The sequence below is a fragment of the Vombatus ursinus genome, unplaced genomic scaffold (genome assembly GCF_900497805.2).
Source record: "Vombatus ursinus unplaced genomic scaffold, bare-nosed wombat genome assembly UNPS02009918.1, whole genome shotgun sequence".
NCBI classification, from domain to species: domain Eukaryota; kingdom Metazoa; phylum Chordata; class Mammalia; order Diprotodontia; family Vombatidae; genus Vombatus; species Vombatus ursinus.
In genome coordinates this window covers 2324479-2351709 of record NW_020949696.1, presented here as the reverse complement: position 1 = coordinate 2351709, position 27231 = coordinate 2324479, and the positions used below count along the sequence as shown (strand labels likewise).

At 39.0% G+C, this 27231-nt stretch overlaps 1 protein-coding gene across 1 annotated transcript in view; it reads right to left on the bottom strand.

Annotated features, from left to right (window-relative positions):
• UPF1 (UPF1, RNA helicase and ATPase) overlaps positions 1–27231 on the bottom strand; it is a 63391-nt gene that overhangs the window by 11125 nt on the left and 25035 nt on the right. The window contains exons 2-18 of the mRNA XM_027853104.1: positions 25885–26027; positions 22763–22852; positions 20398–20565; positions 19124–19304; positions 12632–12793; positions 11073–11157; positions 10776–10874; positions 8967–9075; positions 7601–7760; positions 7368–7486; positions 6344–6508; positions 6068–6182; positions 4563–4706; positions 4177–4390; positions 3687–3804; positions 2825–2981; positions 862–1004 (exon numbers count right to left, since the gene is read on the bottom strand). Of these exons, the coding sequence (XP_027708905.1) occupies positions 862–1004; positions 2825–2981; positions 3687–3804; positions 4177–4390; positions 4563–4706; positions 6068–6182; positions 6344–6508; positions 7368–7486; positions 7601–7760; positions 8967–9075; positions 10776–10874; positions 11073–11157; positions 12632–12793; positions 19124–19304; positions 20398–20565; positions 22763–22852; positions 25885–26027 (2372 nt within the window). The remainder of the gene's footprint in view (positions 1–861; positions 1005–2824; positions 2982–3686; positions 3805–4176; positions 4391–4562; positions 4707–6067; positions 6183–6343; positions 6509–7367; positions 7487–7600; positions 7761–8966; positions 9076–10775; positions 10875–11072; positions 11158–12631; positions 12794–19123; positions 19305–20397; positions 20566–22762; positions 22853–25884; positions 26028–27231) is intronic.

The window sequence follows — 27231 nt, the reverse complement described above, 5'->3', positions numbered from 1 at the left end:
CAGATTTTCTATCTTTCCAATATGCCCTGATAAAACTTCCCAACCAAACTAATCTATCACGTATTCCAGGTGAACCTCTCATTCTCGTGGCTCATCCCAAGGTTAGAGTCCTGAAGAAGTGGCTTATTTTTCCAGTGGAACAGATTGTAAGCCCAGAAGCCTAGAGGCATCAACAAATACAAAAGGAACTGGCCTTATTCACTGCCACAACAAAAAGCATCCTCCTGAGGAAGGGCCCAGTTTTGACCTCTTAGGCCTTTTACAAAAAGGTGACACATGCCAGGGCTCACTGTACCTTTATTACTTTATAGGAACTTCAGGGAACCACATACCAATCTCTTAATTGAGTAGGAGAAGCTCGGGGCTTTTAGGTACCCCATCCTTTCAGGGACAAGAGTTCCAGGTTTCTGAAGAAAGTTTTTATTTTAATAACCAAAGCAGTAAATGTGTTTGTTACTAGACAGCCAATTTAAAAGGTCAGACAGGCTGCTTGTTTATGTGCATGGGGTTTTATCTAATGCCAAAAATAAGTCCTTTTGCAGAAGAGCTAGTCAAAAACTAAGAAACAGATAATGACCATATTAAACTAGTAATAGTGGTATTTCCTAGGAAGTGATGATGAAATTGGGAGGGGGTGGGGATGGTAATACTGTGAGGTTTGACTAAATGAATCCAACTAGAGGCCTATACTTTGGGAATTCCTGACGTGACAACAAGGCAAGAAAGATGCTTTCCTAATTGAATACATGGAGCCACTGCCCAGAACTAAAGTGTTCCAAACTTCTCACTGCAACTGTGACTTTCCATAAGCGAGGCTCACACCAAATAAAATGGGTGCAGCAGCTGGAGTCTTCTCCGTACCTTGCTCGGGTAAGAGCCACATTAAGACGCCTGGGATCATTTAAAAATCCAATTCCTTGGTGTTCATTGGCTCTCACGCAGGAAAGGATGATGAAGTCCTTCTCTCTTCCCTGGAATGCATCAACACTAGCTATTTCCACTTCCTGAAAAGACAGAACCACCATATGATCAGCAGGTTGAGCTTTGGCTTAAAGCATGACTTTTCCTTTCAATCATTAAAAAACTATTGTAAACATTGAAATATCCTGTCAAGCCTTATCAATTAAAGCTACTACAATGTGCTAAATGGATCATCTTGTTTGCATGACACCTGACAAGGTAGTAATCTGACACTGCCTATACACCTGTAAGCCTTTATTAAAAGGTGGCTGAGGGCAAGGATCAGGCCTTATTGATTATAACACAGATAACACTTCTACAGCACCTTAGGGTTCATAAAACATTCTTTACAACATTTGTGAGACAGGAAATTAAGCAATGATTTCTATTTTCCAGATTTACTTAACCACTTTTAATAAACCAATTATCATGTTCAAAGCAAAAGTCATAGTCCCTGGCCTTAAGGACAACTAGAGAATTGGACCTGATGATTTCTAAAGCCCCCAAATGTCATCTGATGAACCCAGGTCACAAGACTCCAAATCCCTCATGCTTTTCTTTCTTTCTATTTTTTCAGTTAGGCAATGGGGTTAAGTGACTTGCCCAGGGTCACACAGCTAGTAAGTATTATGTGTCTGAGGCTGGATTTGAACTCAGGTTCTCTTAAGTCCAGGGCTGCTGCTCTATCTACTGCACCACCTAGCTGCCCCCGCCCCCCCCAACTCATGCTTTTCAAGACAGCCCAGTGCCTGTTACACCGGGCAAAGAGGAGTGTGCTAACTCATTCCAGTCATTCTGTATCACAGCACTATCTTGCACCTTAAGCCTTTATTTGCAACAGCTGCTGCTTACAACAGTGACAAGTAAACCCCAAAGATTCCTCACTTGGTGAGCCCAATCTATGTAGACAGGCAGCCAGAACTCAAACCCACATCTCCTAAAACAAGGCCAACTGTGCTTGCTGCTGTCTCATGCTGCTGACTGTGGACTCTGATACAAAGTTGGGTTATACTACTTAGGTTTCCTCCACCATTTACTTCTGGGCCCAACTTTTCAAACTGTGACCCACTCTGACCTCATCACTAGGCCCAGATGAATGTTAATTAAAGGGTATTCATACCATCAAGGTTCTATCTAGGCTATAGGTCTCTTCCAGTCTGGCTTACTCTACTGCTGTCACTTGAACCCTTGTCATAATAAACCTCAGTCACTTTAGAAGACCAGACACACAGACCCTCAGCAATCAGATCTGTAGCTGGGGACCTCAGAAGCCATCTGGTCCCAACCCCCTTATTCTACACAAGGAAATGGAGGTCCGGGGAAGTTTGGTAACTTGCCCAGTGTTAGCATCAGAAGTGGGACTGGAACCCAGCTTCACATCAGTGACTCCAAACTGGGTCCATCTTTTTATGACTCACCCAAGTTCACAAAGGAAGTGAGCTCAGTTCTGTCTCTGGCACTCCTGGTTCCAATGCCCTCCACTATACTTCCCTTGATGTGGTGATATGGTCTTACCTTATCTTGACTTTTCTCTAGTGATCAGATTTTTTATTTTTTTTTCCCACTCCAGATTTCTAATTTGCCCTCAACTGAATTTACTTGATCCATTTTACAATGTCATTGTAATTGGAAAGACTCCAGAGATGCAGTACAGTACCTCAGAAACCTTTCTTGAGTGCCTACTATGTATAAACTACCTTGGCTTGGCCTGGCCCTGGGTATACAAAGATGGAAACTAAAAACAACCCTTTGCTCTTAAATAACTTAAAAAGTACTGATAGATACAACATGCACATAAAAAAAAGCACAGTACAGACAGGATGGGACCAAGACACTATAAAAATGCTAAATTTCAATGCAATACCTGGTAGAGTTTAGTATGCAGGGAGCCGCTAAATTGCATGTATTGTACCAGATAAGATCGTTGACCCTCGTAAGGTGTAATAATACCAATTTGATCGGGCTTAGCACCAGCTTTTAGGAGCTTTGTAGTTATCTTTTCCACATTTGCTGCTTCCGTTCTGAAAAAACAATTATTTATTAGGTTTTGCTCATTTTTACTTGATAGTTACTATATACAACATTTATATGTGTGTTTGTGCATATACCTGTGTATACATTATATACACACACACACACACACATACGCACTCACATTTAACCAACATATACAATGATAACCTCCCCTTTCCCTTCCCCCAATTGAGAGGCATTGAGGGGATCTTGGATCCTTTAGAGGGAAGTCCCCAAGGCAAAATTCTGGCAGATCCTACCCAAACCAGAAAGGCTTTAAGTACAGGTCCAGTAAACAGTGTCACCTGAGCACCAATCTAGTTAGCTTTAGAAAGATAAATGCAAAAGGGGATTGGTCTCATTAACTGCCAACAATGAAAAACATCCTCTTAAAGGCCTGGGTTTTGCTACCGAGGAAGATTTTTTTTCTTCCAGTCACAGACACTTAGGAATAGATTACTAAGGAATAAAAAGGCTGTAACTAGCACTGGCAAAGACAGCATTTATGCATTAAAGCACGGATCTATGTAGTATTATAATACACACAAAGATCGCTTGGGATTATAAAGAGACAAAGAACAGAGGGACATAGGTAAGTGTCTTACAGGAATTTCATCAGTTATCAATGAGATTTGAGAAACATTATTATAATTACCCCTTTCAAAGGTTACTAGATTCCTTAAAGGAAAAGATTGCTCACAAGGCCTATTTACCTGTTCAAATAAGAGGTGCCTGAACTGGCAATTTCTTCTTGGCCCTGGGTCACATAAAAGAACATTGGTTTATCTGGCTGGGGCCACTGGAAATCAAATCCCTTTTTCACACGATCAGCTATAATTTGAAAAGAAAAATCCACCTGTCATATATTACACATTCAAAGTATGGAAGCCTGTCATTACTGAAGTCAGGGGTAAACAGGATTGGCTGCTTATGTACTACAAAATACTACTCCCACATAGGCATATTGCTTCCTTACGGTGCTATCAGACTTCCAAAAACCTGATGTTATATACAACTCTATTCAAACAATTTATAAAGAAAACCTATACTGAACACAGGGACTGTATATGACAGACCTAAAACTTGCCGACTGCTAAAAGACCATGGTAAAAGTTTCTTCAGGATGGAAGGACAGACATGAAATTTTATGTTTGTAATGGCTATCTTTCTTTGGCTCCCCTGTCATCTGGGAAGGTCCTTTACCTGCAGTGACACCATTTTGAAGGGAACCCTCATAAAAGATGTTTGATGGGAAAGCACTAAGGGCAGGATGCATTCGATACTGGACTTGCAGGCGGATTGGACGGATCCCCAACACCACTAGCCGCTCAAACAGCGACTGAGACAAGCCTGCTTTTGCAGCTTTCTTGCACATGACTACAGGACCCAGTTGGCAATGATCTCCTACAAGGATCAACTGTACCGTGAAAAGAGAAAATGGACAACTTTTATTCACCTCAAAGAACATGCATAAGAAGGAAACACATCACAACCAAAAATACAACAGTACCCCAAAATTCAGCACGCTATCTTCTGAGCACTTGACTATAAAGTTAAAATCTTTTGGTTCACAAAGAATTCTAATTTACCTGTTTGGCTCCAAGAACAACTGGCACCATACACTCTGGTTCAGTAGCCTGTGTGCTTTCGTCAATTAAAATGGATCGGAATTGCATCTTGGCGAGCCTTGGATCACCTGCTCCCACGCATGTGCAGCAGATCACATCTGCATTCTAGAGAATAACAAAATTGTGACCATTTTAAACCTCTCATATCTCTGCCATCTTGGTTAACAGCAGATCCCTTAGATAACAACAGACACATATAATTTAACAACACAGGTTCTACAAACTGGCTAAGTATCATTTAAAAACAAAACAAAACAAAACAAACAAAAAAACAAAACAAAACACAAATGTGTGCTTTCCACTTCCATTTGGTGTGCATTCTAACCCAAATTTCTCACTGGTTATTTTATGGATGAAAATAAGCAATGTTCTCTTAGGTAGAAATTAACTCTCAATGCCACTCACTCTTCTGAGGAACAAAATAATAAATTTATTTGAAAATGGAAAGAGAAATGAAGAGCAAAACTGCATTCTCAGATTTTTATTTTTAAAGGAGCTAGGTGACCTTTGAGATGTCCCAGTCCCTTATGATATTCTTTCATTCAGCTGCCATAATTTTTAAGAAAGCCGTACACCTCACATTCAGTATTTAAGGTACTCTACCCTAAAGATCTTCCTTAAATGGTCTTTCCCTGAGCAGAAATAAAAAAATGTAGTAATTGCATAACACTTTGGTCAGATATCTAATCTTAGTGGTTTTGAGAGTAAGACTTCCAAGTGAACAACGCAAATCTAACACTAGGCGAAAGCCTTCACCTGTACAATGAGCAGACCTAAACTGATCCCATGATGTCAAAGTTGGAAGGGACCTCGGATGAAAAATAGTTTAAGCAGTACCTGGAGAGTCTACCCCTCTCTACAACGTACTCCAGTAGTCATGAAGCTTGTGCCTGAAGAGTTCTAAAAAGAGAGAACTCACAGGCTACTTCTGAATAGTTCCAACTGTTACAAAGCTTAAATTCTGCTCCTTGTTTCTAGTCCTCACACTCGGTACCTTTTTGTAGACACCTAGCTCATCTCTTCAGTTTTATCTAAGTATCTCGGCTGTTATTCTTTACCCTACATTAAAGCCACTCTTTATGGTTCTTTACTTTCTCTTTTCTGTTTAAAGCCCTTTAAATTTGGTTTCTAGGACACCAAACAATATACTCACTCTCCTCAGGTATACTCTCTCCCTGGCCAGGGGCCCATCACTGCTACATGTTAAGCCTAGGTTCAGAAATCCAGATTGTATCAAGAACCATATTTTTAGCGAGCTGTTCACTTCCTAACTCTGCCCCTCTTCTAAAGCCCATGCCTTGACTGGGCAACAGTGAGGATTGAAGGTCCTTTCAGCCATTCTCACGCCCACACCAGAACAAGCTCCTCCAGGTCAGACACGGTCCCTGTATCCCCAGTCCAAAGTGCAGTGCCTAGCACAGCCCAGGTACCAACTGGCTGCTAAATGGAACTGATAAACCACTCACCATGAGCAATTCTCGCTCAGCTGTGCGTTTCAATGCTCGATAACGCTTTTCATCAGCGGATGAAAGTTCACCTGTTTCATCTTTCAGTTGTTGTAATTTCTGGAGTTCTGGCATACTATAATGAAGAATGATAAGGACTTGAAGTAACTGTTACTCCACATCTTCAGTCAAAAGGAAATGCCAGCCCACTCTGATCCTTTATCACATGAAGTATGCTGGAGACTTCAGGTCCCAAGAATGGCCCAACCTCTACACAGCCTGTGCACAACTTCTTACCTATCCATATTCCTGATCTGGTTGTGCAGTGCCAAAAAAGATACAGGAGAATCAATTGCTTCCCGGCTTTTAGCACAAAGACGAACAACTTTCAGTCCAGTCTGATGAATCTTCTCAGTCAACTGATCCACAGCTATATTGCTTGGTGCACAAACTAGCACAGGCCTTAGAAAAAGAAAAGTCTCATTCAAAGAGGAAGCTTATAACCAGTAATCAACAGACAACATTGTTCAGTAAAAAAAAAAAAAGAAAAAAAACACAATAAAACCAACACAATGAGCTAACATATCTTATGATTTTATTAGAATGTGGAATTCAGTACTAATGCAGAGTTCAAACCTTTTGATGACTGAGTTAAATAACATACCCAGTGTAATAGTTTGTGTCAGCAGTAGGATTTGAATCCACATCTTTCTATTCTAAGCCCAGCACACCATTTCCTACTCCACTAAACCTCTACAACACACTGTCACCTGGGAAAGGTGGGGAGGGAGGAGACATAGACACGGGACCCAAGCAAACACTGATAGTCAGGAATGTTAATATAGGCAAAATATATACAAGGGACAATGCTGCCATTATGCAATACCAGTAACAGTGTGAGGTCACAATAAGCCAATTGTTCAAGGTAGCTAAGTGGTACAGTGGATAGAATACTGGACATGAAGACAGTAAAACCTGAGTTCAAATATTGCCTCAGATACTTACTAGCTGTATGACCTTGGGTGAGTCACTTAACCTTCGTTTGCCTCCATTTTCTCACCAGTAAAATGGGGATAATAACAGTACCTCCCTCTCAAGGTTGTTGTGATATCTATAAAGCACTTTGCAAATCTAAAAGTGCTATATAAATGCTAGTTCTTCTTATTGTCTATAGGGATTGTTTCATATTATTATCCCCAAAGCCTACTACATAGTAACTTACAGGTGGTTAATTTAGGCTTGTTGATTACTCTGACATTCAACTTTATTCTATTAAATTGCTGTGGTTTCTGTTTGTACAGAGTATCTTAAACAAACATACCCATTGCCTTGCCTAGCCAAATGGTAGACAATTGTAGCTGATGTTACAGTCTTCCCTGTACCAGGTGGTCCCTGAATGAGGCTCAAAGGTCGTTGCAAAACAGTCTTTACTGCATATACCTAAGGGGGAAAAAGAGGTTGTTCATTAAAACCAAGCAAGAACTGTTAGGTTTTTAAATTCCTGCTGAAATGCAGAGATATCAATAATTTATTGAGTTTGTTGAAAATGGAGACCTGAGAATGATTGAGGTCAGGGAGTCCTTGTGCTGTAAAACGTTTTGGCAGCTGGCATTTAATAATCACATCCTCCACTTCATGACCCAACAGTTTGTGGTAAATGTAGCCAGATACTGAGGTTTCATCCACAGCAAATGTTTTTAATGCACTCTGCATTCTGAAAAGAAAGACACTCAAGTTTAGTGGAAGCTATGATCAGAAACATTTTTACCAGCTTCAAAAATCATTAAGTAGGATACTGAGACTATTAATCACATGGTGAACACATTCGGAGATGATGCATTTGCTTTAATCAAACAACCAGACTTTTGGATGTCAGATTTTGGAAAGGATACAGAAAATTTAGAATACAGCCAGAGAAGGGTGACCAGGAAACCCAAGATAACTGTTGTCAGATATCTAGGTTTGCACTGTTATTGTGTGAAAGTGGGGTGACAACTCCAGAGTGGAAAAAAAATTTATTAAATTACAGCAAGGCAGAATTTGTCCCAGGAAGAATTTCCTAACAATGAAAAAGCAGTACAAAAATGGAATGGACTCCACTGAAATGTTGTAAGCTCCATATGTCAGTCACGTTAAACGGAATTCATTCTTTAGGTACAAATCAGACCTAATTGCCTTTGACAGCCCTTCAAACTTCTAAGAATATATGGATTTAAGCTGAAGGACAATGACTTCCCTGTATCCCAAAGAAATAATAAAAAAAGGGAAAAGGACCCACATGTACAAAAATATTTACAGTAGCTCTTTTTGTAGTGGCAAAGAATTGGAAATTAAGGGGATGACCATCAATCGAGAATGACTGAACAAGTTGTGGTATATGAATGTAATGGGAGACTAATGTTCTATGAAAAACCTGGAAAGCATACATGAACTCCTGCTGAGTGAAGTGAGCAGAACCAGGAGAACATTATACACAGTAACAGCAACTGTATGATGATCAACTATGATAGACTTAGCTCTTCTCAGCAACACAATGATCCAAGACAATTCCAAAAGCCTCATGACAGAAAATGCTATTTACACACAGAGAAAGAACTATGGAGTCTCAATGCAGATCAAAGCACACTAATTTCACTTTGTTTTCTTTTCTCTTTTTCATGATTTTTCCCTTTTGTTCTGATTCTTCTTTCACAACAATGACCAATGTGGAAATGTGTTTAACATGATTGTACATGTATAACCTATATCAGATTGCTTGCTATCTTGAGGGGAGATGGGGGGGGATTTGGAACTCAAAAAAAATCTTTGTATGTAATTGGAAAAAAAAATACTATTAAGTGCAAAAAAAAAGAAACCACTCTAAAACAATGACTCCCAATAAATGATACAGACCAATTTCAATACTACACAGAACACATACCTGTCAAATGAAGTGGATTTCCATACAAAATCCACTTGGAAGTTATGAGTAACTTCTACAGGAGCTCCGACACTACTCCTCAATTCAATCGCAATTTCATCTCCATAATCTGGACAGCTGAGTTAAGTTGGACCACTCAAAAGTTACTGGACTCTTTACCCAGAAGTATAAATTCTCAAAAACATGTGAACAGCTTAAATGATTCAGAGGGTTTACATATCACATATTACAATGAGCCACATTACAATCAGTTTGAATCTACAACATAACCTCTTTCATTTATTTATTTATGAGTTTTCAAGGTGCTCTACATACATGATTTCTTTGATCTGAAGAAGCCTCTGAAGTAGGTATTGAAGGTATTACACCTCCATTTTAAAGATGTGAAAAGGGAGGTTCAGAGAGGTTAGATGGTTTGCTAGTGGTCACATGCTCCTAAACCCCAGCAATATTTGAAACCAGGTCTTCTTGGACAATGACTCCAGTGCTCTTTCCCTTCTACATCTGGTTCTCATCCTGCCTCCTACCAACACTCTCTACTGGTTCAGGCACATCAACCACCACACCCCTACAACATTCCAGGCCTTGAGGAACTTACGTTTTAACATCCAGTATAACTTGTAGGAACTGAGACTCATTGAAAAACTGTTCCAGCCATCAGGTTACCTGTCTGCCCAATAAAGTACCCTCATTCTCAGGGCCTTGACCTCCCTGACTGCAATTCCTACCCCCACTAAATAACTTCTTGCTGACTGCTAAAAGGATCAATTTTTCTTCTGCAGCTAAAGCTAATGCTTCTCTGTCAAAGAGGCCACATACTGGAAAAAGTTTTTGTCTTCCCTACTACAATCTGGCTCTGCCCCAACTTTCTCACCTCTGACCTATTCTCCCCTCCACTTCCTTTAGGGACACAATTAGCCCCTACCCTATATGGGCTGCCTCATTTCACAGTCTAGGCCACCTTTCTTCTCTTGGAAGTCTATGACCTACAATATAAGTCAAATCTCATCTCCTTTTGCTGACCAAGCCCACTTACTAGTTACTCTCAGTGCCCTACTTTTAAGTCAGTCATATTCACAGTTTTGGCTACCAAAGTCAGGTACGCTCCACTTCTCTATTAGGAGCTCCTGGTACAGGATCTGAAGGAAAGAGGAGTGGGTTCTACATCTCTGTAGAGTCCAGAGAGTAACCCTTCTCTAATGCTTATCCATCCACACATAAAAACAACTTGGAGTGGAGTTACATCCTACATCCTGGGACAGCAGCCAACCCACAACTCCTGGTTTCATCTATTCAGACAAATAATATATAAATGTGCTATTAATGTCCACAGATGAAAAACAACACTACTGATGCAGTCAGTATACACAGTCCATACTGTATGGACTTTGAGGGTTTCCCTCCCCAGACACCAGGGCGGAGTCAAACCATCACTCTTGTACCAAGGCCATTCATGTATGAGACAGCAAATCGGGACAGATAATGTCTGTGGTCACAGAAAATTTAGGGCTAACGTTTCCATGTGAATTGAATCAATGTCTCTAGGTACATTAGCAACACATTCTGATCAAATGATATAATCTGCATTAAGTCATAGATTTCTGGCTAACAGCAACAGGCAAGCTCAGAATGGTCAGATGACCTGCTCAAGGTCACAAAGCTAACAGAGCATAGAAGCAGGATGAGGGTCTCTGGACCTTGTGCTCATCCATTCCATTATACCAACACTGGCTCTATTCCACCTACATGAATGAATCATCTTCTACTGCCCTGTCATGAGATATTTTCTGTACAGTTTAAAAAAGATACTATCTGGGACTTTAATAACATGGCCGATTCCCTTCCACAGCGGGGCGAGGTCACCTTTATAACGAAGGCAGATTTCATCTCCCTGCATAAGACGCATATCTTCAACAGAAAACAAAGAGGTAGGGGAAGAAATTAAAAACAATTAATGTCTCAACATGCCAAGTTGGTATCCCAGATAATTTTAGGTTACAGATGTTGAACTAGGTTTTTCTCTACACATATAGCTACTTAAGAGTCACAAAAATTTTAAAAACTCAAAATCACCTCTCAACCAAATTATGACTAAATCCTCATTACCAGAGTCAGTCTTGGGCAATGTGAAGTAAGCGATTCTCTTCTTGTTGAGGCCCAGGTCCCATCTGACTGTGATGTTATCTTGGGTCTAGTTATAAGAAAAACAAGATTTCCTTGTTCACCTTCAAAACTTGTGAATTATTATTCCAAACCCAGAGTTGTCTATCACATTCCACCATACTGCTGTCATAATTCACTAAATTCACAATTTCTTAAACAAGTATTTGTTGAGCCAGGCACTGTGTTAATCCTTTCACAATTATTATCTTATTGGATCCTCATAACCCCAGGAAGCAGGTGCTGTTATTATCCCCATTTTACAGATGAGGGCATGGAGGAACACAGAGGTGAAGTGACTTCCCAGGGTCACACTGCTAGTCAATACCTGAGGCCTGATTTGCCTAGCACTCTATCCAGGGTGCCACCTACCTGCCTCTAGGTCACCTGTATACAATTTTAAAAAGCTCCAAATGTCAAAAGCCAGGGAACTGGCACCAGACAGGGTACCAAAGTCTTAAAAAAAACCAAAAAGCTGTCAGCAGCTCTAAACACTAAAGGCTGCTGATTATTAACTTATGAAAATTTCATAGACATTTGGAGGAAAAAATCTGCTATAGGTATTAAGTATGAGTGCAGCTAGGGGAAAGAGATCATAAGGGAAGGGAATAAAGAGCAGAACCAATGCAAATTTTGAAAGGACTTAAGATTCCTAATCAATTCCTAGAAATACTACCTTACCTTACATGTCAAAAGCACTTTATTGTTAAGTGATTTGATCCTCAACAATCCTATGATATAGGCAATACAAGTATTATCTCCATTTTGCAGATGTAAAAACTGAGGCTTAATTACTTAAGTAATTTGTCCAAGGTCACATAGCTAATAAATAGAATAGACTACAATCTTGGGCATTTGGACTTCAAGTCCAGGGTTCTTTCAGCTGCTTTCTAAAAACTAATGACAGGGGCAGCTAGGTGGCGCAGTGGATAAAACACCAGCCCTGGATTCAGGAGGACCTGAGTTCAAATTCGGCTTCAGACATTTAAAACTTACTAGCTGTGTGACCCTGGGCAAGTCACTTAACTCTACTGCCTAGCCAAAAAAATAAATAAATAAATAAAATTAAAAAAATAAAAACCAGAGATAACATGTGTTTTTATCCAATAGGCAAGGCCTTCTCTGATCAAACTACCCTTGAGCTTCTTTGCAAGAATAAGGAACGTTTACCTCAAGACAGAATCCCTCCATAAGAGTTTCTTTTTCAAATACTGATTCTGTAAAGAGCTAAACAATGTGGTCCCCTAAAGCCCTCTCCCAATCTTCTTCAAATTCTTTTCTCACCTTTCAAGCTGGTTCTGACTCAGCCTTGCCTTTAGTAGTATGATCCATGCGTATATATACACACACACACACACACAACAAAATAAAAGAAATGTGCTATTTGTTTCCATGTTTCTTTTTGGCCTCTTTGTGGTACCTTTTCTAAAGACAAAACCTGGCCCATAACAAACCAAATACCATTAAGCCTATTCCAACACCAATCGTCACTTCACACAAATTACCTGGGACTCTTTAAGTTTCTTATCATAATCTGCTTCCAGTTTGACAAGTGGGCCGAATATATTTTGATACTGGTAAGCATCCTCATAGCGCAGCAAGACATGCTGTGGTTCCTCATCAACACCTGGCTTTTCCAGATCTTCAAGAGTTGCTGAAGGATTTTCCTGGAAGGATAATCAACCATCATCATCACATTTACGTAGCTGCTCAGGTTTACAGTATGGCTTCCTCCTAACAGCCCTGTGAAGATGTTTGTCTACATGATGCCAGATGTGAAAACAGATTCAGAGAGGTCCAGGATGACCAGAATCACACAGCTAGCTAACAGTAGAGTCAGGATTCAGACCCATGGCTCTCCACCAGGTTCTGTTCTCTTTCCATCAGGCCATATGGCACCTGCAGTGTCCCCAGGATCAAACACAGGCATTTAATGACTTAGCTGAATGAACCAATGCATTGGCAGTGGAAACAAAATGCTGTCCCATACACACCTCCGTGCCATATCTGCAGATGGTCCCCCCCAGAACAGAAAATTGGCAAGACAGTTACCTAAAAATAAAAACTCTTTAAACAAACATTATAGCAAAGATTGTTATATAATGGGCTATTTCTTTATAGAGAATTTAATTTTTTTTTTTTGCACATGAATCCTACTCTTAACCTTTTCTAATGACAGCAAGCTATAAAAATTTAATTGAAACAGAAGAAGAGTATGAAAGTCTCTGAGCCATTACGATGGTGTAAAAGGCCACTGGAGCCATGTGTGGAGCCACGATGCCCTGGGTTTGAATGCTGCCATTGCTACATGTGAACTTAGGCAGGTCATTTTCTGTTCCTGAGCCTTAGTCTCTTCACTTGGAATGAGAAAACTGAGCTGTAAATTCTAGGTGCCTCAGTGGGAAGCTGAACTATTCCACACATACTGAAGAATAATTATTCATCTCAATTGTTACTGACTGGAAAACTACTCTCAGGAGCAACACACCCTCTCTATATAAAGAATCACAGAACCAAAGATGGAAGGAGCCTTAAACCAGACTGCCAAAGGTGGATGAGCACCCAGAGATCTAGTCCAAAATGCACAGATATCTTAGTGATTAGTGATTTTCTTCAACATCCATTTTTACTTCACTCACTTTCTCCAATTAGTTTCTCTGGAGTTAATGAAAGACCAATATTGTGAATTATAAAGTTGTCCTAGGTTATAAGGATACAGCATTACTCTAGTATCTGAAACATGATGCCTCCACCTTATAGCACCCTTTCTCTCCTGTGGCCATTTCCTTTTCTTTATGAATATCAATAACTAGACCTTCTCATATGGTTGACAGAAAAAGCCATGAGTAGAATCTACAAAAATGGACAAATTTATCTTGTCTTGTTTTCAATCGGATACAAATGAATTCAGCTTTGACAAGTTATCCAACTAGTACTCCAAGAAGTTAGATCTTCTATCAATCAAGAACAGTAACAATCAAACATAGCCCCCTGACCTGAATCGTTTCCAAGCAGTAGTTTCAGTTCTCAAATCCAGGAAATCTTTGGCTCTAGGACTAACCTTGACAGTGGTGAATTACATAGCATGGGCATCTGCCAACTAGGAATTACAAAAAAAATTGATTCTTTCCATGAAAAGACACTGAAGAGCTATCATGAATTTTGAACTCCTGCATCATTAGTCAAGCGGCATTCTCCTTGTTAAATGAGAAAACCCTCCCAACTCTTAAGGGCAGTACATTCTAGGTGTAAAGGAAAATCATAATCATAATCTTTTAATTTCCACCTCACAGTCAAAAAGCTCTATAAGGTTATTTTCTCAGCATTCATCTCTCATTGTAATTAATTTACTATTTTGGACAATGTGCCATTTTTACTCTCACTTAATAAACATGCTGAAAATCTGACATCTTGATTTACAATCATATTCATAAATTTAAGATTTCATAATTTGATATACTAATACAAAATTTGAACCAACAGAGTCTCAGAAGAGCTTTTATTAAAAATCAATTTTAAGCCAATACAGGTCCATGACCTATGTCAAGTGATTTACTAACAGTTCTAACCCTCAAGGAGCTTATGATTATAAGGTGGGAAAGACCTCACAGGTCTAGCCCAAGGTTCCTAATGCATGAATCTTATGATCCCAATAATAAAACATTTTAAATCACCCTACAGAGGTCATGCAGATACTTTTAACTGAAAGCCCCCAATGATGAGGAGGAATTCACTACTACCTATGGCAACCAAATACTTCTTATCTGGACATAGAGAAACTACATATAGACAACAAAAACCCAAAAACAAGCAAATATTTTACAACAGGCTCCAGCAATGACCTAGGCCAAGTGTTCTTAATCAGGGTAAAAGAATTTGGATTGGAAAAAAAGAACTACATCCTTATTTTTATTAACCTCTGCAAGAAATTAAGCATTTCCTTCTTAAACATTCTGGATGTAGGCAATAGTCTGAAAAGGAGTCTATGACACACAAAAAAGGTTAGGAAGCCTTGATTTAGTTGATTACTTCACCTGGAAAAATTATATTAAGGTACAGTGGGCCTGTCAGTGTATCACTGCTCTCCATAATGTCAATCAATCTCAAAAGGCTGGGCACATACTTTTAAAAATATCCCCTCCTTTCCGTACTATTCTATTTCAACTGTCCTGTTAAATACCATCATGTACAAGTCAACAAACATTACATGACTACAACAGCAAAGTGTTAAGGACAAAAACAATTGTTGTTCTCACTCTATTAAAATTATTAGAGAGATTCACACTCTATTAAAAAGAAACTATGCATAAGGATAAGCAAACTACAAGGAAGAGTGATGGCAGGGCAAAACTGGGGACAGTAGCATGTAAGTTACAGAATATATGGTACAGTTTGGTCAGAGCACAAAGAATGTGAAGGGAAAGAGTGGGAGAAAGCTAGAAAGGTATTTTGTGAGAGATTTCGGATAGTCCAGTGAATTTCTACTTTATTTGGTGGTAGTCATTAAATGTTTCTAACTAAGGAAGAGATATGAGCAGTATATATGTAAGGAAAACTAGTTGATCAGTGGCATGAAAAAATGGATTAGAGAATAAATACGGAGACAGGGAGTCCAGTTAAGAGAATATTTATTTCAGACAAAGGGAAATAGTACGATGCCAACAGAAAGATGAATTTAAGAGAGGAGGTAGAATCAATAGGACCTGGCAACTGATTAGATATGGGAGTCAAAATTGACTGTGGCTTTGCATCTTTGCAAATATGTATAAAGTTCTATACGTGCAACTTATTTCATGTAAGTTACTCATTTCATACTTACTGATGATTTTCTTCCTTCCCTTTTTGAAATTTTATTCCAAAAAGCAGGGGAGGGGGAAAGAAGAGAGAATGGAATGAGAAAGAAAGTCAAGATTTATGCAGTGAGATTGGGTTCACTGCATTAAGTAAGGAACAGGTGCTCAAGAGGTCTGCTGACTATAGCCAAATGAGGGAAATTAGACAGAAGGGAGGAAAAAATGATTTCCCACCCAATACTGGGAGAAGGGAAAATAAACATCAACACACACACAGACACAGACACACACATACACACACCCCTCCTTAGTCTCCCCAGCTGCTAGTGCCTTTGCCCTCTCTATGTATCTAGCATGTGCTTAGGTATATACATGTCTTCACCATTAGAATGTGAGGTCCTTGAGGGAAGAGACAGTTTTGGCCTTTCTTTAATCACCAAGACCTTAGCACAATGTCTGTCAAAAAGTACATGATTAACAAATGTTTAGTGAACTACTACTATGTGCCAGGCACTAGGGATACAAAGAATGTAACAATCCCTACTCTAAAGGAGCTTACCATTACAAGCTGCTGTAACTTTGATATTCTATCCCAATAGTTTGCATCATCAAGAAATGTGTTAGAAATAGAACTGAAAGAAGTGGAGAGGTCATCTACTCTTAACCTCTTAACTCCTACCCCCAACCATTGAGCTCTAGGCAAGCCAACTTTGTGCCTGGTTTCTCCAAGGTCAAATGCAACCATTTAGCCTGTGGCTTGATCTAGTTGCAAATAAAGGAACAAGTCACTCCCCAACTGATAAATGGTCACAGGATACGAACAGGCAGTTTACAGAGGAAGAAATTCAAGCTATCTATAGTCACATGAAAAAAAGGCTCTAAATCACTATTGATTAGAGAAATGCAAATCAAAACAACTCTGAGGTAACATATCACATCTATCAGATTGGCCAACATGACAAAACAGGAAAATGATAAATGTTGGAGAAGATGTGGGAAAATTGGAACACTAATGCATTGTTGGTGGAGTTGTGAACTGATCCAACCATTCTGGAGAGCAATTTGGAACTATGCCCAAAGGGCTATAAAAATGTGCATACTCTTTGACCCAGCAATAGCACAATAGGGCTATATCCCAAAGAGATCATACAAATCGGAAAAGGACCCACATGTACAAAAATATTCATAGCAGCTCTTTCTGTGGTGGCCAAGAATTGGAAATTAAGGGGATGCCCATCAAGTGGTGAATGGTTGAACAAGTTGTGGTATATGAATGTAATGGAATACTGCTGTGCTATAGAAAATGATCAGCAAGCAGACTTCAGAAAAACCCAGAAAGACTTGTATGGACTGATGCTGAGTGAAGTGAGCAGAACCAGAAGAACATTGTACACAGTAACAGCCACATTGTACGATGAATAACTTTGAGAGACTTAGCTCTTCTCAGCCATGCAAGGATCTAAGACATCTCCCAAAGTCTCATGATGGAAAATGCTATCCACATCTAGAGAAAGAACTATGGAGTTGGAATGCAGACTGACGCTTACTATTTGCTCTTTTTTTTCCTCCTGTTTTGTTTTGTTTCTTCTTTCCTGTGGTTGCTCCTATTGGTTCTAATTCTTCTTTACAACATTACTAATGAGAAAATATGTTTAATATGTATATATATATATGTAGAGTTTATATCAGACTGCACACTGTCTTGGGGAGGGAGGGAGAGAAAATTTAAAACTCAAAAGCTTATGGAAGTAAATATTGAAAACTAAAAATAAATTAGAAAAAAAAAACAAAGCTAGGAGACTGGAAGGATAGTGGTATCTCTGATAGAAATGGGGAAGTCTGGAAGACGGTGGCTGGGGGGATGGGGCGGGGAGTTTGGACAGATGGACAAACAGGTTAACTGTTTTGGACAAGCTGAATTTGCCTTTGGAATATGAAATTTCAAAGGTCTGACAGGCAATTGGTGATACAGAATTGAAGCCTAGAGATGATGTGGAGTTGAAACTTAGGGGAAAGAATGTAGCTGAATAAACAGAGCTATCAGTCAATTCAACAGAAATGATCAGAAAGAGAAAGGGCACAGGATAGAACCTTGAGGAACACCCACAGTTAGGGAATATGACATGGGTGATAAACCAGGGAAAGGAGAATCAGGAGTTGGCTTGAGGGGATATAGTAGGGTCTAGTGAAGGGTTTTTTGGTCTGCTTGTTTTTATAAGGATGGGGGAGATTTAGGTATGTTTAAAGGCAGCAGAAAAGATACCTATGTGTGCATGTGCATATGTAGAGAGGGAAAGGGATGACTGAGGTTGCAATCTGCTAAAGACAGAGGAGAATGGATTCGATGAAGGAAGGTTAAGGGCACCCATGAAGACAGAGGTTGCTCCCTCCAAGAAGAGCTATCTTACTGTCAGAGATAAGAGGAAAGGAGGAGAGAGCGGGGGATCATCACTGGGTTTTAAAATGAAGAGAGGAGGAGAGGAGCTCATGTTGAATGACCTCAATTTTTTCAATACAGAGGTGAGATCCTTAGGTAAGGCAAAGAGGGAGGGGGGAAAGTTGAAAGGTTTGAATTTTCAATTGATACTGTCCCAATTCGATATCCTTTAAGTTGTCTTGACTGGCACAAGGTAGCTACAAAATCCAAATAACAAGGACAATGCACTAGTTTATCAAATACTAGTAATCTGAAGTAGAGTAGTTTGAAGAGAGAGGGTTTGGAGTAGTTTCTGTGGAAAGTCAGATAGGGAAGCAATTAGGGAGGAATTACAAGGACTGCCTTGATGTGGTGAGAGTCCACTGAAGCTAGATCATATGGATTTATAGTTTAGCCAGTCAGCATGGTTGTTTCACTTCCTCTGGCTCCATTCAGAAGCACAGCAACCACCATAATTCTTTCCTATAACAATACTTCAAATATCCAGACTGCAACGATGTCACCTTAAACCTTATCTTCTCCAGGTTATGCATCCTCATGGCCTTCATACAGTTTGCAAGAAAGTGTCATCTATCTCAATTGTAAAGGCCCTTTCTGAAATTGGAGCACCCAGAACTGAATACTCCAAACACTGACTGACCAGGCCAGAAAACACATGGAGTTCAAGGAGACTCAACAGTAAGCAGGAAGGAATTTATCCCTCAATGTGTAACCAAAGCATAAACTCTGCCATGTAAGTCACTTTAGGTCTTTTGAGAAGATCATACCTTCCAAAGTTCCTCTAGTTTGTTGATTTGTTGAGCTGTAATCTGCCGTGCTCTCAGCTGCTCCTGCTCAGAGGGAATCTTTACCAGCCAGGAAAGAAAGCAGCGATCTTGGATCAGAGGCTGCCACTGGGAGCTGTCCCAATTGATATCCTTTAAGCTGCTTTGACTGGCACAGGGTTGCCTACAAAATCCACATCACAAGGACAATGCACTAGTTTGTCAAATGCTAGTAGTTTGCATCAAACAGGTTAAAAATAGGACCTTGCCTACCATCTATGTGCTTTGACCAAAAGTTGGTCTTATTGTTACCCCAAATCTAAAGTTAGTTTTTACAATTTGAGATTAAATTTCTAACACACTTGTATTTCTAATTTTTCAAGTCATGTGAAGACTTAAAATTTTACAGGAACATTTTTGAGATTGGCCAAGGCAGCTATTCTGCTTCTTCATAATGAACTCTAAAGCGGGCTAAGGGGAGGAGGGAAAGATTCTCACAGATGAACAGAGAAAACTCAGAGCAGAGACTTTTAACACAAGCCAACTTTTACACAGAAAAAAAAGCTGACCAAATTTATAAAATTCATCTATATTCAATGTACTCTGCTGCTCAGCACTGAGGGATAAAAGAAGAAACAAGGTGAAGTGCCTACCACCCTCAAGAAGCTTACTGTGGTTGGATGGAGAGAACAGTAAACTATATTTCTGAAGTAAAAAACACAAATCTCTACAGAAACCATATCTGAACCTTACCTTTTACCCAGAACCCTTTCCCACAAAGCATAGCAACGGTCATTATACAGGAATGAATTTCATTTGTTTGCCCTTAAGACATCTATTAAGCACCTACCCTGGGCAGGGCTCTTGACCACTCACTGCCCCAGGCTGCTCTCTAAGACTAAAATGCAGAGAACTGAATGAATTGTGTCAGTGGAAGGAGTTTCCTTCACAGGTGTAATCTTACCCCCTACTCCCCAACTGTGATAGTTTAAGTACTAGGGGAGCTAAAAAGAATGAAAACAATTCTTATCCTAGTGAAGCTCACAATCTTACATAGGGAGAGAAAGGGGAGACATGGGATAAGTTACCTAGACAGATCAAACAACTATAAAATGGCTATACAGAAGAACAAAATATAGCTGCACTGACTGAGGAAAAAATTGTGATGGGAAGTCCTAGGAATCAACAGAGAAATAGGCATCAAGACAGGAGCTACAGACTTTAGAAGGACTGGGGATCTTTTAGTAAAGAAAGGCCTGACAAAGTCATTTTCTTACCTGCAGAGGAGCACCACCACGGAATCAGCTTTGGCGGGTATGAAGCCCAGGAGAAACACATTTCGACAGCCACAATTGTAACACTCCAGCACTGTCTCTCCCAGGGGCCCATCCTTGTGGAGGGTGACCTCTTTGCATTTTGCTCTTACTAGGTGATTTACAATGTGGCTAAAATCAGGAAAGAGTAAGGCACGGTTGAAAACCAAGAACAAAGGAGTTGATAGTTTCTAATTTTCCCACTTTGAAAAGAAATATTCATGGTCAATTAGCAGATACTCAGGAATATCCCACTCATCTTAGCACCACTGGACAATGAGTTGTTCCACATAACAATTCTCCAGACACCTGAAGCTTTAAAAAGGATTTTTTAAAAAATAAAAATCTTTCTAAAAATGTTATTTTACCTTAGATGCCTAATGAGAATATATATAGCACATAATTTTTATACCCTCATATATATCCTTCTTTTTCTATGAATAACATATTCTCAAATGCCCTTAGAAACTTAGGAAGGTGGCCATTTGTCCTGACTTCTGTAATCCTGCGGCTGTGCCTGCTTTTTATTTTTTTATACTTAGTTTATCCCTAATTACTTCTTATTGCTGTAGTGTTTTGTTTCTAATTACTGGCTAAGGAACCAGATGACCAAACTTGTTAGGAACAGGTGTCAGCTAAGAGTCAAGAGGCTCTGAGTGAGAGACTGTGTGGTTTTTCCATGGTGAAAGGATATGAGCTTTGAAAGTATGTGGCCTTTTAAACACCTGCCTTGGCTGCTCATGGGTCATTTTTTTTGCTTGTAGCCAATTCATTGTGTTCCTAAGAGTGAAGGTTAACAGATAAGTGACTTGAAGGTAAATCTGGTGTTTCATTATATTATTAGCTATTAATGGAAAAAGAAAATGCAGCAAAATGCTGGTCAGTCAAAATACTTTAGGAATGGGATACATTGACTATTCCACTTTTCAGATTAGTCACAATACCCCTTTTCCTGAAAATCTTCCTAAAATATCTGCCGTTTCTTGAGACCAGACTCTGATTATATAGTACTATAGCTGGAGAAAGTACAGAAGCTTGGACATAATGAATGCATATTTTCCAAGGAATATGTCAAAAGTTGGTAGGAGTTTTGTAATGCCAGGTTTTTTGGTTCCCATTTACCTCTTTCCTCAGAATAAATTGCAGAAAAAAAAATTAGTTGATAGGATAAATTTTAGCTACATTAAGATTTAAGAGGAAAAAGGAAGGGAATAAGCATTTATATAAAACTTACTATGTGCCAGGCACTTTACAAATATCATCTATTTCATCCTCACAATAACCCTGGGAAGCAGGTGCTACTATTACTCCCATTTTACAGTTGAGGTTGTGAGTTGGCCAGGGTCACACAATCTGAGGCCAGACTGAATTCAGGTCCTCTTGGCTGCAGGGCCAGTGATCTCTATTCAGCTGCTGCACTGTGAAAGGCATTATGTTATAGTGGAAAAAACACTGACCCTCAAGTTGAAAGACCTGCACTCAAGCGCCACTCCATCCCCTTACTAGCTGAAGGGTAAGTCAAATTCTCAGTCTATTTTCCTATTTATAAAATTGAGATAATAAGCTTTTGCACTATTTATTGCATTTGATGGATGAGAACAAAGCACATAGCAAAGGTAAATCCCGAGAAGGATTAAGATTATTATATTTTTCTTTGTAGAAGAAATCCAAAATAGACAGCAACTTTGGAATTTGATAGCATCCTAAATTTTAAGCTTACAGTCTAAGCTTGCACAACTCTGAGTTTAAGTACTAAAAGACTCTCATACCACCCCCCAAAAAATAATCAATCTAATCACATTTGATACTGATTTGAAGTGTGTACGATCAATATCAAACTAAAACATAGTATTTTCTAGTGAATGTGATTGAATTTTTCTTTGATGGACCAGAATCTGGTCATTATGAAAATCAGAAACGCCCTGAGGAAAGAAGGACTTCTCTTCTAAAAGGCTCAAACCGACATTCTGGTCATTATTTCCTCTGGGAGCACAATATTCTCTTAGTGTACTTTAATGGTAAAGGCAGAAACCTTAAGATTAAACTAGCATGCCAAGAGCTCATCTTGCAAAAAGCATAAATAAAACAAGAAAATTAAGTCAACCATACTTGCATAATAAAAACAAGCACAAAAAATAAACCAAGAGTAAATACATGAAGGCATTCACATAGCACCATGTGTTTTAAGTTAAACCAGTCACACAGGAGGAAAAAAAGGCCAGGTTTGTCAACACGATTTTCTATGGTCCTCCACATCAACGTTCTCATCATTTCCATAAAGTCTAAGCACAAGCCTGATTAAAGACCAATGCATTATCTGACGAACTACCTGCCAGAAGTGTTTCCACGTCCGTTACAAAACCATTTCTTGCTAGTATTGCAGTAAACCACACAAGCCGGGTCATGGATGCCACAGTAACTAAAAAAGAAAACATCACAAAAGTTAAAAAAGTAGGAAGGTTCATTGTCTGCTTTTAATTTAGCACGATGTAAAATTCTTTACTTTTATATCATTTAAAGTTTTTCATCAAGCAACTTTAAGTAAGATAATACCAGGAATAAAATTAAATTCATTAACTGAAGAGGCTTAAGTCCTGAAAATTTAAGACGAAAATATTAGGATTGTAGGGAATTATCCTGTAATGGGAAACAATTTAAGTTGAAACCACTTTTTACTGAGTTTGACAGAATTGTGGATGGATGCCAGTTAAGCCATTACTATGTCTTCTAAATTCATTTTGGCAAATAGATATCCCCCCTCAACTCTTCGAAATGAAAGCCTAATATCCAAAGTTATAGTTACTACCATTTATTTTTCTTTAAGTTTCACCCTTTATAACTTAGTAAATGGTAAGAAATCTTCAATTTGAGAAAAGAGTGAATACTGGCAGCATAAGATAGGGACTGGATCTATGATTTCACTGGCACAGGCAATGGAATGAAGAAAAATCCTCAATGATGAGAAAAATTCCACTACTGACATTGGCTTGACACCTTCTCTACAACTTTGAGTCTCAGAGACCTGTCTAGGGCACTGAGAGGTTGATGACTTGCCTAGGGTGATGAAGCCAACATGTGTCAGAGGCAGTACTTGAATTTAAGTATTCTTGGTTTCTAAGCCAGCTGTCTATGCAATATGTCATCCAGAAATCACAATGGACTGAGAGGACTGAGATTCTTCTAGTCCCAGTACTAACAATGAGGTGGCTACTTTGAGTCAGTAAGATCTGAGTTCAAACACACTGGGCCTCTCTGTTCCTCAATTGCCTCTTTAAAATGGAGATCATAACAATAGCACCTACTTCCTCAAGGTTGCTGTGAAGATCACAAGATAACAAACATGAAGCATTCTGCAAACCAAAGCAAACTTTTTTTTTTTACTGTTAATAGACTATGAATTTAGGACAGTTATTCTTCTTTTTACCTGCTGAGGAAAGAGAATGTAGAAGGCCCACCTATCCCATTCTGACCACACCAGTTTTATTTCATAGTCTCTTCCAAAAGACAGTCCATGGTCCAACTGCTTTCAGATTATGTGAATTAAAATGTCAGCCTTACCTTGAGTCAACTATATCTCAGTACAATAGTGTATTCCAAGTTCCAAAGCTCTGCTACACTAAATGGTAGGGAATAATTCCCTTGTTTACACAGCACTTAAAGGTTTACAAAGCATCTTCCATATAACAACCTTGGGAAGTATATGCTATAAGCAGTATCCTCTCCATTTCACATATAGAGAAACTGAGGCTCAGGTTAAGTGACTCATCCAGTGCTCTCCCATACTCCTAAGTGCTTGCAAGATCTAAGCTTCAGGGGCAGGTAGGTGGTGCAATGGATAGAGCACTGGCCTTGAAGTCAGGAGGACCTGAGTTCAAATCTGGCCTTAGACCAAAGATCTGACAGTTACTAGCTGTGTGACCCTGGGCAAGTCACTTAACCCCAAAAGCCTTTAAAAAAAAAAAAATCTAAGCTTCACTTTATAAGAATCAAGGACAAGTCCTTCCAACGCTCCCTGCCCAGGAGAGCTCATGGTTCAGTGTGGCTTCATCAGAAAAGCTCTTCTTTGTACTATGAGCCTGTGAAGAATTCAAAACAGTGCACAGCCTCCTGCTCTATGTTAGTTAGCTTGATGAGAAAATCTCCAGGCCAAAGGTAAACCTTATGCTTCCTAAAAATTTTACCAGGGCTACTGACAATTATTTATTCACTGCACCTACTTTGGGCAAGGTTAGTTTCTGGCTCAGAAAAAGGAGACGCTCAAAGATCAAAATGTTAAAAAGTCCAAACTAAAAGTTTAGTGTGTACAGAGGAGAAGGATGGGATATGGGAAACAGAAGGTATAGTACAGTGGAAAAACAACAACAACAACAACAAAAATTAGAACCCAAAGTGACTTGGGTTCTCTTTGTATCTGTATCTCTCTCTCTAAAACATATTCTCCATGTTCAACTCATGGTGACCTCTGGGAACCCCATCCCTGGAATGCTCTCCCTCCCAACCTCTGACTCTCAGAATCCCCCCAGTTAATGTGATCCCCCTAAAGTTATGTCCCCTTTACTCTGTATTTCTTTTGTATGTTCTGATTTGATGTTTCTCTCCCATTAGAATGTATGTTCTTTGAGGGGAGGGACTATTTTAGGCCTTTTCTTTGTATCTCCAGCACTATAACAGAGTCTGATTTAAAATAAGTCCTTAAAAAGCCCTTGCTGATGGACTGATTTTAGTTCTGGCCCAGGCAATGACTAGCTGCATGATCTTAGGCAGGTTAATGTTTCTGTGTCTTAATTTCTTACTTGTAAAATTACAGGGTGGAACTTTACAATCTTAAGTCCCTTTCTGGCTGACACTCTCAATTCTCAAGTCACTTATAAATTTGACATTCCATGGCTTTTAAAAAATGCATATGCAATTTAACACAACTCAAAGATTCTGAAAACATACACAAACCAAATCCCTCTTTAAACCCATTGGGAAAGCTCATCATTTTCAAAAATTCCTATGACAAGCCCTTTGGAAAACAAATAACCTCTGATTTTATCCTCGATTCTTATTAAATGAAAATCCAGATTTTCACTGGTAAAAGCAGGTTAAAATGAATATTAAGGGAAACCCTGATGGGAAAAAGAAGTCACAGAAAGAACAGCCTCAGCTCAGTCTGGAAGTATGCAGGGATATTCCAACTCTTTATCTTGTGAAGATTCATAAGCTGGTGTGAACTTAAGGCAATTATCCTTCCACCCTCTTAAAGTCTGCAGTACAAATCTTAGGGACGGGGTTATGTGGCTGTATGTAACAGAAGCAATATCACAGTCCAGAGTTTTAATTCAGGCTTTGAACAGAAAGTAGGACATGGGAAAACACCTCACCACCATCTTCTCTTAACATCAGGGCAAATGCCACTATTTGGTGCTTGTCATTCCAACAGAGTTCGGAACAGAAGTTTTTTTTTACCTGCAAGCATGCACAGGGAGATCCTTTGTATAGTAAGTATCTTCTTCATCTTCTTCAAAATTCAATTCGGCCAACAGTTGGCTAGTTTTAGCTACACTGTCATCCACAGCACCATTCTGCAGGATACCATCAGGTCCATTAACCTAAGTCAAAAAGTCAGTTGAAAAGTTTATGATCTAAAGCTAATACACCTTATTCTAAAAAGATGCTTCTGAATAACTACACAGTACATTGTTTTTCCAAAAGTAGAAAGAATGTGTCACAGCTCAATTTCCTCATTAAGTTTTAGAACTATTTTGCCTTAAAACAATACTGCTTGTGTCAGTTTTCATGTATTATTTTTCACTACTAAATCCACTGGACTTAATATTTATTACTCATTTTTTTCCACATATACTTCTATCTGGACACTATAATTATTTTCACAGCATGTAACGGTTTCAAAGAGGAAAAAACAAAAAACCATGGTTATGTAAAACAGAAATAAGACTGGCTTAAAAAAAAAACACCCTATATTCTTGTAATTGTTACTTGAGCATGTGGAAAAAGGAGAGGGAAAATAATTTTGAACATTTTCCATAGGTACAGGTTACTTTTCAAAGTTTAATTAGCCATCAGAATACATGAATTTAAATGTTATACACTACAAATATGGGAGAAAAGACAATTTAGGTATCTCAGATGTTACAGCTGAGTATTAGGCAAAGTATTCCTGTCCATCATTGTTTCAATTTGCTCTTGGTCTTATTTTTAAAGAACCTCAGCTAAAAAAGGTACAAAAACTTTGAGGTAGATATACTTCTATTCAAAACCTTTCAATGGTTTTCTATTCTCTATCAAATAAAGTTCAGACTCCTTGGGCTGACAATGAAGGAGGTCTCCTTAACCACTCCACTCTCCCTTGCCCCAGTACACTTCCTACCTCTGTGTCTGCTCACACACCTAGTCTTAGAATCTTTATCTCCTACTGATGAAATACTAGTCACTCTTCAAGATCTTATGAAGCTGATCATATAAACTAATCTACAAAGTTTCAAATGGCATTTATAATAAGATCAAGAATTCACAAGAGAAAAGCACTAATTAGATTGCATCACAAAAGAACAGGAATATCTTTACTACACTTATCCCATGTTATGAAACATCTTATTAAAAATGCTCACCTCCACCCTTTCCACAATGACTTTCAACCTTTCTTCATAACTAAACAATCAAAACCTCCAACTTAACTGAAACCAACAATCCCTAATTATAAGTCTCCTCCCTCTGACACAAAGTTCACATTCTCTTCTTTAGTCAACTAGCAATAGGCTAAGTAAGATAGCATGGTATAGCAAAAATGGTAGA